This window comes from Babylonia areolata, chromosome 26 (assembly GCF_041734735.1).
Source record: "Babylonia areolata isolate BAREFJ2019XMU chromosome 26, ASM4173473v1, whole genome shotgun sequence".
Lineage (NCBI taxonomy): Eukaryota > Metazoa > Mollusca > Gastropoda > Neogastropoda > Buccinidae > Babylonia > Babylonia areolata.
The window spans coordinates 28,954,272-28,970,284 of record NC_134901.1 but is presented as its reverse complement, the minus strand read 5'-3'; the positions used below and the strand labels follow the sequence as shown (position 1 = coordinate 28,970,284).

The 16,013-nt window shown below is 37.8% G+C and overlaps 1 protein-coding gene across 2 annotated transcripts; it reads left to right on the top strand.

Moving 5' to 3' along the window:
- The first annotated feature begins 594 nt into the window (after nucleotides 1-594).
- LOC143300841 (uncharacterized) lies at nucleotides 595-12,818 on the top strand. 2 transcript variants are annotated; one of them, XM_076614776.1, is made up of 4 exons: nucleotides 595-678; nucleotides 1,689-1,742; nucleotides 7,585-7,622; nucleotides 8,577-12,818. In XM_076614776.1, exon 4 carries the CDS (start codon nucleotides 8,597-8,599, stop codon nucleotides 9,152-9,154), a length of 558 nt encoding a protein of 185 aa, XP_076470891.1. In that variant the 5' UTR covers nucleotides 595-678; nucleotides 1,689-1,742; nucleotides 7,585-7,622; nucleotides 8,577-8,596; the 3' UTR covers nucleotides 9,155-12,818. The 2 variants fall into 2 exon arrangements, with proteins under 2 accessions (XP_076470891.1, XP_076470890.1); XM_076614775.1 differs by having other exon boundaries at nucleotides 7,585-7,646.
- The last annotated feature ends 3,195 nt before the right edge of the window (nucleotides 12,819-16,013 follow it).

Here is a 16,013-nt window from a genome sequence, read left to right as displayed (position 1 = left end):
CCATCGGCGGACCTCGACCATAATAAAATTTTATAGTATCCGGCGAAATCAACCTGATGATTGTGGAAACTCATAATCATGGAAGAAGAACTTTGTGCCCACAGTGTCGCCCGGCGTACACCATGTCGATTAAGGTAATCTTGTGACAGACGGCGATAAATAATCGAACATAATCGAAACTGAATTAATTGAAAATTGATCCTACACATACATATATAAGTGTAATTCACACACACAGAGACACACTGACAGACAGACGGACAGACAGACAGGCAGACAGACAGGCAGACAGACAGACACACACACACACACACACACACACAGTGAGATAAATTTGCTTCCTGATGATGACAGAAAACACAGAATTGTTGTATGGCTTGACCATCGTATTCTCTATTATTTTTGTCTTTCCTAACTTGCTTGAATTTACAAACTGAAATCACTTTTGCAATCCCTTTAAAATATACTTTCTCCCTCTTCGGTCTTGTTTATTTTGTATGACGTAAAAGACTGTTTCGAATCATGCACAATTTTCGCGATGGTGCGTGGGAGAGATGACACCTATGACAGATGTTCCAAGTCATCCAATCAGAGGTCGCCGTTCCCTATCTGCAGAACTGTAGCTGAGGTCGCCATTGTGTGCATCCAGTCTCAGAACACCGCAACTTTGCAATCTGAGTAAGTGTCTTAGCTCGCACATTGTTTTAGAGATTTGTAATGAATTTGTTCACAGCGTGTTGAACTTAAAATTTATGCAATCTAGAGTTGCTTTGTTATTCATAGTTTAATTTCTTCCCGTCTTTGTTATTATCTGCTCTGTCGCTGTCACGCAACCTGACAGGAAAATCTAGTCTGGGCACACTCACTTGTACAGTAAATTGTGTCAGCATCTTTAGTTTTTGACTGTCCAGCCCAAAATATCATGTTTGTTGAACAAAAATACCTTAAAAGCAAAGCCATATTATTTAAGCACTTTCACACTATCCGTCAAACATTAGATATTGACATTTTGTTGTCTGAACCACCAAACAAGGAAAAGTAGGTTTTCACGAAGTCTTATCGTGCAGGAGAGAGCATCGTTTATCAACACCATTGAAAGAATAAGACCAGTTTTAGAATACTTGAAAGGAAAACGCATTCAAAGTGGACATTGAAGGGAACAAAACTCCCTCCAACAAATGGAAAAAAAAAACGCCCAAAAAACAAAGTTGATGAATAACTCGAAAGCAAAATATGGATGCAATGGCATGTATTGCAACTTTGATGATGAAGAGAGAGAAAGAAACAACAACAGCAGCAACAAAAAACAACAACAACAACAACAACAACAAAAAAAAAAAAAAAAAAAAAACGGAAAAAAAGAAATTGCGTTTTGCAAGGAATCCTTTATCAGATCAGTCTAAAAGTATTCTCATCATTAAGTGTTGTCTTCAGTTCTTTACACTACACTATATTGCAAACACAGGGTGATTTGTTGTTACATAATGCAGATATAGCCAGCTGCACTGCTTCATGAGCAATCAAGGAATCTGCAGTGGCTCTTGATATGGATCCACTTAGACAAAGAGAGTATGCTTTGTGGGTGATCTAGCGGTACAAGAAATGTATGTCTTACATGTGGTACTACAAAAAAAAGAAAAGAAAAGATCAAGCATATTCAGTGATTAAGATCTGTGTTCTTTCTGCAGGATTTTGTGCTGCTGTTGTTCAGAGCGAAGTGGACACTCATGTGAAGTACGCAGGTGAGTATTATGTGGATGTGACACTTACCTTTGTTGCATGTGCGTGTTCATGTGATCCAGACAGATTACAAAGATCAGTCATGATTTATCTAGGGGAAGAGGTAGAAGGGAGAATAAGAAAACCTTTTTTTTTTAACTTGTTATCTGGAGATGGAAAGCTGCTTAAACCAGGGGAATGTTACAGGAGTATAAGTATTCAGAAGTGCCAATCAGTACATACTGGCCATATTTTAGTACAGTGAAGAGAACTGAATTTAGAGAGAAAAAAGGCTTTGTTGATAATAGTTGGGCAACAAATATTTTTTCAGTATCATTTCATTTGGGTTGTGCTATGAGCATGGAAAGATGTAAAGACAGAGTGCATTGCATACTATTTTAAATGTTTACCATAAGATTCAGTATAAGCTGTGACTTTTTCTCCCAGCTTCAACCTCTGTGGCTTATACAATGATGCGGCTTATTTGAGGATTTTAACGATCCTGGGTGTGTCATATGATAAGTCCTTCACCAAAACTGGCTGTTTACGACGAGCAAACTTTGCTGAAGTCTGTCATTGGATCCTGACAGCATGGGGAAAAGTAAAGCAGTACACTGTTATCAATGGATTTCATAGGGCTGGACTGTGTGCTGCAGCAGCTGACAGTGCAAGCGACGAACCAGTAGTAACCTGCACCTTGCGTTCATGTTCATCAAGTGAAAGTGAGGCTGAAGTCAGTGACAAGATGGAGGAATCTGTGCTGGCTTTCTTCAACTGGGACACTGAATATGAAGATTTCAGTGGATTCAGTGAGCAGGACGACGTTGAATAAATGTCACTATCCCTAAATTGTGGATCTTATTTTCATTATGATTTGAAAAATAAAAGTTTTATATGGCACTAGCAGTATTTTCGCTTGCCTTTCTCTGTGTTATTTCTGTTTGTGTTTATTTCATAAACTACAGTATTGACAGCTTTTCCGTAGTATTGGTATGTGTTCCAGTACCAGTAATAAGTGCGGCTAATAAGCCAGTGAGGCTTATGTGTGTACGAAGTTCAGTTTTTGAAATAATGCAATGGGTGCGGCTTATATACCAGTGTGCTCAATAGACCAAACTTTACGGTAACTGGCTATGATATAGTGAAATATCACACATCTGTGTTGAAAATTTGAAGTGAATACAAAATGTAGTAATGAAGGGGAAAAGAAGAAAAAGGCACTGTTTTCACCATAAGATTTAAATAGTAAACACGTAAACCATTCTAAGATTGAATGAAATAAATAAGCTAACGAAATGAGAGTTTGATGATGGTGTGGGGTGGTAATTGATTGTTCAAATAGATATCAAGTTCTAGAAACTGAGCTCTAGGTCATTGTGTGAGTTGGTTAATATTACAGAAATGCAGTTACTATCTCACCAGTGTATTTTAGTATCTTGTAATTGTATTGATGGATGATGAAAAAAAGCTTGCACGTTTATAAAAAGTCAAGGAAGGTTATCCGTGGCTGGCCATTTTCAGAAGATTTTTTTTTTTTTTTTTTTCACTAGTTGGAACAGAGTGATTTACTGTCCATGTTATTCATTTGTCTGTATCTGTGACAATTGTCATTGGTCGCTAATATCATGAGCAATGAACACATCTGGAAAAAAAAAAAAAAAAAAGAATCTGTTAAGCAGCCCTGGTTTGCTTCCTCTTTATTTTCTTTGCGTGTGTGTTTCTGTGTCTGTGTTAATTTTTCTGCAGATGCTGCCACCTTTACCCCTTCCCCTGCCCAGCTGCACCCAATAATTATACAGCCCATACTCACCATTCCTCCCATCTGTGTGACCTCTAACTCTCTCATGAGATAATAAAGTATTCTGTATCTTATTCATATTTTTCTTCTTGGTATTTAACTGTCATCACAGACTTAACCAGTTTCAATAACTTGCCGCCCCCGTCACCAGAAAGCTTTCTCTCGAGATTCTACACTTCTCTATTTTCAAGGTTGTGTGTGTGTGTGAGTGATAGAGAGAGAGAGAGAGAGTGTGTGTGTGTGTGTGTGTGTGTGTTTAACCTTTTAAACTCTTTTGTTTGTAATTGTAGATATGGTGAATGGTTAAAATATTTTAAATGTACAAATGTCAGGAGTGCAGTTGAGAAATGAACTTGAGGTTCATATAGATCTCAAAATATTGCTATACTGTAGTTTGTTATAATGAAAAGAGCTTTCCAGAATTGTTTTTTCACCGCTGTGGTGATGGCTGCTGGAGTCAGTAGTCAATTTGCATGTGGCTGATAAACAGTGCTGAAAAAAGAACTGGTTGATTCCATTTTTCAGTCATTTGTTTTAGCAGTTCAGTCAGCAGTGACAGTGGCTCAGGTTCAAGAGACTGTTGCTTACAGTCACAGTTTTGGGCTCTTTTAACAATGATGTATCTTTTCATTTGCATGTGAAAATTGGCAGTCGGGTCTGTTTGAGGCCAGCTGAACAGCCTGAAGACATCACTCATTACACTCCTACGCTTAGTGTTTGTTCTGATCCAGTAATTTGAATTCAAGACTTGAACTGTTCAAGACTCTTTATTGGCTTCTAATAGAAGAATTCAGAATGCACAAGGAGTATTAAAATAACATTCAGTCATTAGCCACTCCACATCTAGGTATCACAAAAAACAGTGGCGACTCACACATGCTTTCCCACTTCCTTCCACAAAAAATTACTTCAGAACACAATAGCAAGACCTTTCACCCCTGTTTATTTAATACAGGCAGTTATAAGATACTGATAATAATACTCCCCAGGTAAAGAGCGTTGTTACAGTGAGAGTGCTGCCCATTATTTATTATTTAAAAAAAAAATAAATAAATAAAATCTCTAATTGTAAGTGTATATGTTTTCCTATCAAAGTAGATTTTTCTACAGAATTTTGTCATGGACAGCCCTTTTGTTGCCATGGGTTCTTCTACATGGGCTATGTAAGTGTATGCATTCATACGGGACTTCTGTTTATTGTCTGATATGTATGACCAGTGTTTAGACCACCACTCAAGGGTGAGTGGAAGGGGAGAAAATACTGACAAGGATGAGGGTGGGATTTGAATCAGTGTGCTCAAATTCTCTCGCTTCCTAGGCTGACACGTTACTAATATTATCCATGTGTTTGTAAAGCTGTATCAGTAATGTATTGATAATGTATGCATACATGAATATAAGTACATTTTTTCTCATATTTCGTATCATAGTTTTGAATTTAGCATTCTTTATCAGGTGAGAATGCTGCACACACCCACACACACACACACACACACACAGAGCACAACACAACACAAGAACCACAACACAACACAGACACACACACACACACACACACACACACACACACACACACACACACACACACAAAACGCAACACAAGAACCACAACACAACACACACACATACAACACATAGACATTCTCTCTCTCTCTCTCTCTCTCTCTCTCTCTCTCTCTCTCTCTCTCTCTCTCTCTCTCTCTCTCTCCCCTCTCCTCTCCTCTCATCTCTCTCTCTCTCTCTCTCTCTGTGATATGTACACTGATACAGTTTGACTCACACTAACATACCCCAACTGGTGCTTATCTGTTGTTGGAAATAAAAGTTTCATTTTGTCTGTAGTTTCTCTCACTTTATGTATAACTGTATAATATTGATAAATATTGAGTGTTGGCTTTCTAGTTACTGTGCCAGACCACCCCACATTAAAGTCCTGCCTGGTTTCAGATTTAAAAAAAAAAAAAATTACAGGTACCTAATATACCTAATACAGGTAAAATATTCAATAGGTGGCATACCATTCAATGATTCATCCTGTGAGAGCTTGTCAGTTTTCTGGTCAAACTATCAACACGTAGTTGCCATGAACATGATTAAGAGTGCCAAGCTACCTCATGGTTAGTATTATAATGTATTCACTATTGTATTATTCTTTTTTTCACAACCGATTTCTCTGTGTGAAATTTGGGCTGCTCTCCCCAGTGAGAGTGCGTCACTACACTGAGAGTGCCACCCATTTTTAAAAGTTTTCTTTCCTGCCTGCAGTTGTTTTTTTTATTTTGTTTATTTTTGTATGAAAGTGGAGATTTCTACAGAATTTTGCCAGGGACAACTCTTATGTTGCCGTGGGTTCTTTTACATGTGCTAAGTGTGTGCTGCACAAGGGACCTCGTTTTATCGTCTCACACGAATGACTTGTGACCAGACCACCACTCAAGGTCTAGTGGAGGGGGAGAATATACTGGCGACTGTACTGGGATTAGAACCAGTGTGCCTCTAGGCCATCACTCCACTAATGGATCAGACTTAAAGGTCTGCAGTTTGAACCCGGGAACATCTGTTGGGTTACAAGAGGATGTTTTGATCCACAATAAGCTGAGAATGTGCTAGAGTTGTGAACTTTCCACACTGCTCTATGGCTCATAATGCTGGAAGACGGCTGAGAGTATGTAATGAAGTTGTCAGCCTTCCATGTATGAAAAAACCTCCAAAGAATCCTGTGAATCTTCTGGCCCATTACCATCTTCAGTCAACTGCTACTCCCCAATGCAGTCAAGAAAACATGGAGACCATTATCATAAGGTGATGGACCTAAATTGGATGTGTTGTGCAAAGAGAGCAAGGTAACATCACTCGGTCAGCCCTTCACTGGACACCAGAAGGTAGATGCAAGTGAGGATTGCCAAAGAATACCTTTTGAATAGTTGATGGAGAACTCGCATCAAGGTCCTGATGCGCATCTGGGGTACCGTTCAGAGACTGGCCCAAAACAGACAAGAGTGGCAGTTCTTTTCTTCTTTGCTGCCCTACACGCTAGAGGGCATAACAGGCAGTTAGAAAGCTAGAAATGTAGAAGCTATCTACTGTTGTCAAGGAGTTTAGAGTTAAGTTTGAGATCCAGGTCTGTCTGAAGCACATCTTACTCTCAAGGGTTAAAATAAGTAAATGGCAAAGGCATCATAATCTGCCTGAGATGATTATAGTAGAACACCACAAAATTCTTGGTGTAATAGTTCACAATATCATGATTCCATCACTAGTATGATTCCATGACTTTTTGTTGATGTGCCATAAAAGGTATCCAGAATCGTTGATCAAATGTATATTGTTCTTGTGGCTATTTACTTTTGAAAGGTATTTTTGCTTAGGTAAATTCTCTGCATTTGCGCCTGTCTTGTCCATTAAATTTGCATTTGATTCCCAGGGTGTCCTTCTATTGCAGTATATATTTGATTATTTGTAGCAATGTTGAGACAGTGGTTGAACAAAAGATCTTTTTCACTCTGACAGAAGATCAGGGTAAGACTTGAAAAAAATTTTTTTTTTTTTAGTAAGTGTTATTAAAGTTTAAATTAATTGGTGATAACTGCATCTATTCAAATATGTGATCATTAGTTCCAATAAATCAATGCACACACACACATGCACATGTTGACAAATGGAAAAATCAGAACTTTTTGTTTGTATGAAATTGGTGGGTATTGTTGCACTGCTCATCCATTTTTATTATTATTATTATTATTATTATTTAATAGTACTGAATTCTTTTTTCCTTTTCTTGTACTTGATAATTGCGAATTTGTGCGTGTTTATTGTTTTCTTGCTTTGTGTGTGTGTGTGTGTGAGTGAGTGAGTGTGTGTTTTCTTCTTTTTTCTCTCTTTGTCCAGGGCTGGGTGGAAAAAAGCATGTGTACTTGCTTATCTCGTTACCCTGGTGAAATAGAATTTCGTTTCGTTTCGTTTAATTTCTCCTCTCCTCGTGAATTGTAGAAATGGTAACAAGATCATCTGCAAGTTTATCACTAAAGAAAACTGTATTAACATTGTTTTGCTTTAATACCCCACAGGTGTTTTTTTTAAGACGCACAAACCAGACCAGACGCAGGTATGAACAGAAAGCAGCCTACAGGTAACCCAAGTGAAGAGTGTTTCAAAATACCTTTTTGATACACGCACACACACATACACAAATGTCCACTTTACAGGGGTGGACCAAATTTGTGGTGGTATTGATAATACTTCTTTTTTTTTCATTTTTAAAGATGTATTTTGTGAATATGTGTCTTAAGACTTTCTATTGATAAACCTAACCTACTTCAGATAACATGCTCAGGTTTGAATTCATTAATAATAATGATATTTATAAAGCACTAAATCTTGTTTGCAAGAAAACAGTCAAACCTGAAAGTGCTATTTTATGTGGAATTCGTAGATATTGGTGATGTTTTTTGACAAATTATGTATATTTTCCTTTTATAAACAGGATTTTAACATCCATGAAAATGACATACTTTTGTGACACAAGCATTATAATGTAATGTTAAATCTTTGAACTAGAATCTTTGAAAATTTGGAAAAGGTTTATCTTGTTGCATCAGAATGAACTATGAAAGAGACATGTCCAATGGTGGGATGATTGCATTGTTAGGAAATGTAGCCACACAAAGGAGGTACTGCCAGTCTTTAAAAGAAAAGGTTATTTATGTTTGAAGTAGAGATGTTAAAAAAAAAACAAAAAAAACATTCTTAACAAAGTGAAATGAGGTGAATTTGAACTTGATAGAATACAGTCGTGACACAAGCACAAGGGTATTTAGGGCAATTTACATTTCAGCACTTGAAACCACAGCAGTCTCATGAACTTTATGACATTAGGTAAGTGTATTGCTCTTTCCCTCGCTCTCAGGCACATGCACTGTGTGAATATATTCATCCACACACTGATCAGAGATAATCTTTTAACAAAAAAAAAAGAAGAAGAAGAACATCTACTCATTCCTTGATTTGTTTTTTTCTTGTTTATGACTGTGCTGAAAGTGCAGTTTGCCTTTGCTTGCAGATCCCCAGGAGCACTACAGAATGAACTACTTTCCAGCAGCGATAGCCCCGGCAGGGTATGCTGTGGCTGCCGCTGATAAGCCTGGCTTGTATGCTGCCTCCCCATACGCTGCCATCCCCTCTCCCTACGCCACAGCACAGCCAGGGCTTCCACCAGGCATGCAGCACTACGCTACGCAGCAGTATGCCATGGTGTCTCAGCCATCCCCCTACAGCCACGCAGCTGCTGCCTATTATGCCACCCCCTCTGCTGCAGGCTATGCTGCCACTGCCGGAGTGCCCTTATCTTCCCTACAGACCATCCCCTCCTCCACCCCACAGTCGGCTTACTTGAGCGCCCAGTACCCAGCTGCGGTGGGAGTCCAGAGAGCTATGCTGGGGCCCACCCCTGTGACGGCAGCAGGGTATGGCGGCAGCCCGCTGTATGCGGCCAGCACGTATACCGGTCTTCCTGGCGTCCCTGGCCAGCCCAGCAGGCCTGCCTTTGGAGTGGCTCCTGTGGGCTACGCTACGGCCACCAATCTCCCGCCCTCCTCTCCTGGTTACCCTGGTGCTACCAGTTTTGGCCCTCCCTATTGAGCCAGTGCTAGAGTGCTTGCGCTTAGAATGGTTGGACTGGTTTGGTTGTCAAGCTAAGATACAAAAAAAAAAAAAAAAAAAAAAAAAAAGAAGAAAAAATATCCTTTGTCTCTTTTCATGTGTTGGGAGTCTGCTTAGAATTGGCCAGTGTGTGATAAGAGACAGTTGTTTCTTTCAGGGTGTGCCACAAGGGAATTTCAGTGAGACATTATTTTATTGAAGTTTAAATGACTTTTTTGAATGCAATGTTGAGCAAAATGTGCAAGACCCACTTTTTTTCCCCAGTTGTCCGAAGATAGTCAATCATGTCTTTCGGTTCCACTTTTCACCTTGAGATTGATCAGAAATGTCTTTTGCTTGCCTCTTTTTCTCCGATGTACATCATGCAGTGAATTTTAGAAACAGTTCATTCTCAAGTCATTGTCACAATGGTTTGAACATAATCTTTATAGCTGTCACCTACTAGTAGCCTTTCTTCCATTCCCAGACTGCCTATGTTTTGTGTGTTAGGTGTGTGTTCAAAGACAAGTAGACTGACAGAAACTGACAGCAAGTTATTATTTCTTCGCATAATATGCACATGGTCAAGAGAGATGGCATTCAGAACAGTTAGCGCTTATACTCTTATTTTTATTCAGTGTATGGCACCATGAGTTACTTTATTTTCATGTTTGGGATAGGCAGACCTTTTTTTTTTTTCTTTTTTTTTTTTTTTTCTTTTTTTTTTTAACCCCATGAATTCTTTATCTTTTATGTGGAGATGAGCCATTGTCCAGCTTTCTTTGGGTCTGAGTTACCTGTGAAGCTCAGTTCATCAGTTTAAGATCTCTGGGTTCTCAGATATACATTTTAATATCATTACTTGATTAAATGATTGACTGGGGGAGGGGAAGACTTAGGAATGATATTGCCTTCAAGACAACTTAAAAAAAATACCAGTATTTTTTTCTGACTCTTGCACAATGACAGGAAGATAGAGACAGTGACCATATGAACTGCAGTACTCTGGACCTGTTTGAGAGTGGATTGGACAATACAAGCGGACAATACATTTGGTACAGATTTTGGATCAGTAGTAGTAGTTACATAATGTGTATGGGTGTGCCTAGACTGAAAATTAGATAACTAGATGAGATCACATAACCATGTTTTTAGACGAGAAATAATCAGGTAGATTTCATTGGTAATATGTCTGTTGCTGGAGTGGAACATAGGACAGACTGTTTATGACGACATCTCTGTTGCTGGACCAGAACAGTGGACGAATTACATTTATATATTAATATTATTTTGCACACTAGTGCATCAGCAAACAAATGAACTTGCTGTAAACTGTGGATCATTTGTCTGTGGCTTCATGTTTTAGCAGTTTGAATAGTCAAGAAATTTGTCAAACTTTCAGAAAGATATATGAAGAAACAGGTTGTTAAATCAGCAACATTCAGAGTTTCAGTTAATACAAAAGTTTAATGTGGTTGACTATATTTGAAAATAAGTTTATAAAATAATGTTAATTGTAACCTTTTTTGTGGTGGCTGTTTTTTGATCAGCAATCTTTAGAAAGCACAAGATTCTATCATTTTTATGTTTGATCTTGCCTTATGGATTAATTAGAAATTTTATTTGTTTGGAAGTTTAGTTTTATGGTATTGTATTGATTATATATATATATATATATATAAAGGGGGTTGAGGGGGAAGACCAGACTGCTTGTTTTTTTGGTTTTTTTTGGTTTTTTGTTTTTTTTAACATTTGCTTGTGTCAAGAATATATTTTCTGAATAAAATCTTAATGTGCCTTTATTTAAACACGAAATGTGTGTGCACATTTACAAGAGTACAGTATTTGTACTTAGGGGAAGTAACCAAAAGTGAATAGAACTCCAGTATGTAGTTTTCATTTTCAAAAATAGGGGAGAGCGTTTCATTATCAAAGTAAACTGTTCAGTGCATGTGAACTCCATGGCATTCCTGTATGGAATAAATGTGTTTTCCATTCCTTTTTTCCAGCTACATTTATTTTCATTTATTTCCTTTTTTTTTTTTCTTTTCTTTTTTTCTAACTTGCAAATCCCCAGGTTCCTCTCCTCCCACCCTTCCCAGTCTGTTTCTATCCCTTGACATGAATCTCCTATCCCTGTCTCTCCCATTCCTAACAGTCTCTTCATTCCTACCAGTCGTCCTACTGGTTGACCTGTCTGGATGGCGCTCTGAAGCGCTTTGGAGAAAGGAGTGGTGGTACACATGGACAAGTGGCAATGTCATTGTGTTGTCAGTTCTAATGAAAGACTGTTATTGTGGTGTTTTGTTTCTCTTTGCACCAAGAATAAAAGATTTGCCAGAATCATGAGCTGTACAGAAATGTTGGCAGCAGTTCTGAACAGTCAATGGTGAACCAATAAGGTGAAAGAGAAATGATCATGATGCGGATGGAACAAGCAAAAAAAAAAAAAAAATGTTGATTGCATATGTGGTGGTGTTCAGAAATTTGAAGTTTTTAGTTTGAGTAATCTTCAGGATCCAAAACAAGTAAACAATTTAGCGTTTTAAAAATGTATTTGGCATATTTTAATCATATGTGAATATTGAGACAGTCATTAGCAGTAAGACCAAGACTTTGATCAGACCATCTTTAACAGTTAAAAATCCCCACTGGTAACACCATTTTAAGGTCTGACAGGTCTGAAAAACTATGTCATTGAGAACTATGTTTTCTGTCTTTTGGTTGTTTCACACCAGAGTATAAATGCTTGCCATTTGTTTTCAGTCTTCCTCTTTTCTCTGGGCCCCTACCCTTTCTCTTCCGCATTTTGGCCTCCAACACCTGATTTTTTGTTCCTTGGCATTTTAAACAAATTGAAATGCATTTAGCAAGAAGTAATTTACAACAATTTTATACCCGGTTGTTGTTTTTGTTTTTTTTTGTCTGTGCTTTTTTTTTTGTGTGTGTGTGTGACTCCATCAGCGCTTGTTTTGCTGTGGAATTTCTACGCATTGTTTGATTTTTATAGAACATTTTTGTGTGTATGTGTAAGCTCACACAAACTCCCTTCAGACCCTATTGCCCACTACCGTCAGGAAATTAACAAAATTGAGTATTAGTTTATGTTCTCTACCCCCCTTCTTTTTTCCTTTAATGGGCATCCAAGACAGGTTTTTGTGTGTGTGTGTGTGTGCATGTTTGCTTGGATTTTCAGACACGAAGAGGAGCATGTGCATGTGATTCTGTAAATTGGAGTGAGTGGAAGCTGTGTACAAAGAACAGATTTATTTTTATGCTGTCAGTGGTGATTGTGTGTGTGTGTGTGCTGGCGGTGGTGCAGGCAGATAATTGTCCTCATCTGGTTCTCATTGTGCCCTGACTTAGGTACGTCTTGTTTTGTGATCTTTATTTTTGTTTGTTTGTTCCCAGTAACCTGATCTTGCCTTCACTTTTGAGTGGGGGTGAGGTGCTGTTGGCTGTCAGGGACAACCATTGCCAGTGATGTATGCATTTCACAGATGTACCACTTTCATTGCAGCTTGTGGGGTCAACTCTGCCTACTTTATGTAACCTTTATAGAGAGATCTGACACCTTTTCCCTGAACCTTTTTTTTTTTAATCTTTTTTTTTCGTTGGGTAAAAGGTGACTCAACTAACATGAATAAACTCATATCTCACTTTCTTTCTCTTGTGTGCTTGTTCCTTGTGCATGAAAGAGGGAAGATTGAGGAAGTGTGATGTTCATGCAGAAAGTACATATGAAATTAGAAGCCAATCTTTCTTTCTCTTGTCTGCTTGTTCCTTGTGCATGAAAGAGGGAAGATTGAGGAAGTGTGATGTTCATGCAGAAAGTACATATGAAATTAGAAGCCAATTGTTTGTTCAAGACTAGCTTATATGAAAGGGCTAATATTAATGTATATGAGTACTTTTATGCTGTCATTTACTCTGGACTCGAGACTTGCTTAATATCAATACCAAGCTACAGAAATTCGGTGTTCAACACATGCAGACATTAGGATATGTTGTAAATAAACTATAACTGAGTAAGTTGGAGGAAGGCTATGAATGTTTATACATTAAGATACAATCACACACACACACACACACACACACACACACCACTCACACATGTTTCTATGATTGAGAGAGGGTTAATCTTGACTTCATTGGAAGATCAATCAATCAATCAATCAATCAAAAACACTTTATTAATCCACATGGAAATTAAGTTGTGCAATCACAGGCTCATTGTAAACACTGGCATAAAATCATGCGCAACATAAGAAGAGATTAAAACTAGTCAAATAAGAATTCCCAATAGCTGACGATATACTAACCCCCCACCCCCCACCCCGCCACACACATGCTCATGTTAAGACAATAGGGTATTGCACAACAATATTAACAAATGAAAACATCCAACAAAAAAAGGGTATAAGATTACTAAAAATGACATGCGCGCACGCACACACACACACACGTTAAGACCATAAGGTATTGTACAACAATACATAAATAAAAACATCAAGGGAATAAATCGTATATATAAGTAAAATGCACACACACACACACACGCACAAACAACGTATGCATGCACATAACATATGTCACGCCAATAAGATTAGAACATTAACATTAAGATACATGAAATCCAAGTAAAATAAGAAAATATTTTAAAATCACTTCCGATCACACACACACAAAAAATGCTTGCTTGCCCGTGCTCACCCGCTCAGTCCCACATGCACGCATAATGTCTGCTCCCATACACTCGTCTGCTGGTGAAGTTCAGGTGTTGCTGAGTTGTAAACTGATTTTTGCTATTGTCATGACTTCAATGCATGCATGAAAGACAAGGTATTTCATAAGCTGAACAAGATTGTGGAGAAAGAAAAGTAGATCAACAACTGTGTCATGAAAACAACTTTGCAAAGATGTGTTTTAATAAGGAATAATCTTGCTTTCTGAAATAATATTTCAGAGAGAAGAAGAGTGACATTCAAACATTAGCATCAAACTGTACATGTAAGCATGAAAAGAAAAACTTGACAGCATCTTAATTTACAGCACAATGATGAACATTTTAACATGTAAAGGCACTAGGCAAGCGCATGGAGCAGAAACAGTGTGGTCCCAGTCTTCCCATTTTATCCCATAACATGTGTCTTGTAGGCCAGCTGGGTACCAAAAAATTTAACAATAAAAGTGAATTCCCTAACAGTTCATGACCTCGGTGGCTTTTTTTCAGTCTGGTGGGTCACATCACCAGAGCCTGTGATAAACTTGAGTTGGGCTGCCAACATAACAGGCTGTATCAGTTAAAATTAAATGGCTTTCTAGGTCAGTTCAAGACAGATTGTCACACTTTTTTATATATATATATATATATATAAAAGGGTTACGTGGTACAACTGCCCATTCTTGTGTGTATTTTTTTGCTTTTTTTGTTTGTTCTGGTCTTCAAACTTAAAGAGAGCAACAATTGTAATGAATGACAATCAATTGATCTCCCCCTCCCTTTACTCTTTTTAGTTTTCTCTGTCCCCATGCTCTGTTCCAATTTTCTTAACAGGGTGGTTGTATTTTCCAATGAGTAAGGGGGAAGTTATTTATTTAAAAAAAAAAAAAAAAGTGAAGAAGAGACAGACGCCGTCTATTGCATTCTGCTAAGAACTGTGTGTAATCAGAGGTGAAAAGACATGACCCTAGTACATAATCTACATAAATGCTGAACTGGTATGTTAATGTTTTAACACTTTTCCTCAAAAAACATTTCACATTAAAAAATATAACTCCTCTACTTGATAAACAAATATTGCCAATCATGCATTCACAAAATATCTCAGTACATCAGTTTTAACCAGCCAGTCTACATGACATCTTTCACACCCGTCAGCATGGTGATTCTGCTTTATATTATTATCCTCTGCCGCACAAAATATTCTGGAACTCAATCTGAGCAACTCAAATGTTTCCATATGTATAAATGTTACATTCTTTCTCTCATCAGTTTCAAACAATGAATGGATAGAACATTGTATTTTCAATCCGAGGGTCTTGAATCTGATTCTGGTAATGACACCTGCATGGCTTTTTTTTTTTTTTCTTTCGTCTTTCTGGTCATCATGTACAGACCTACTGGTACCTAAAGATAAAATATGTATGTATATATCAAAGATCCTGTAATCCATGTTAGTGTTCAGTGTGTTACGAAACATATACCCAGACTGCACCACCCACAACAAGAATCATCAGCATAAGTGTGAGATGAAAGAATGTAGCATGGCTGGCTTGTTCAGCTGTTCAGCAATTGTTTCCCTTTGTGTGTGTGTGTGCACGAGCGTGCGTGCGTGCGTGTGTGTGTGTGTGTGTGTGTGTGTGTGTGTGTGTGTGTGTGTGTGTGTGTGTGATTTATGTTTGTTCATTTCTTCATGTTTCCTTGTTTGGTTTTTCTGTAGCACTAGCAATCAGAAATGTGTAAATTATATTTGTCTATTTATCTATTGTGGAAATTGGATGAAATACAACTTTTCAAATAATATTTTGCATGTCTTTTGATTCAGTTGTCTGTATCAGGAGGAATGCACCTTTTGTACTGGTATATGGTGATTATCAACAGCAGCAACATTGATCAGTGACTACCACCATGAAGAATGGTCATGATGATTATAATTTTAAAACACAACAGTATCAGTATCAGTGGCTCAAGGTGTCACTGCAATTGGACAAATCCATATACGCTACACTACATCTGCCAAGCAGATGCCTGACTAACAGCGTAACCCAACACGCTTTGTCAGGCCTTGAGAAAAAGAAAGAAAGAAAAAAAAGAAGTAAATGAATATAACAAAATTTTAAAAAAGAAAAGGGAAAA

Coding starts and splice junctions, on each gene's coding strand:
- LOC143300841 (XM_076614775.1), top strand. CDS start 7,625: ATGAACAGAAAGCAGCCTACAG. Junction 7,647..8,576: donor GAACAGAAAGCAGCCTACAG/GTAACCCAAGTG, acceptor CTTTGCTTGCAG/ATCCCCAGGAGCACTACAGA.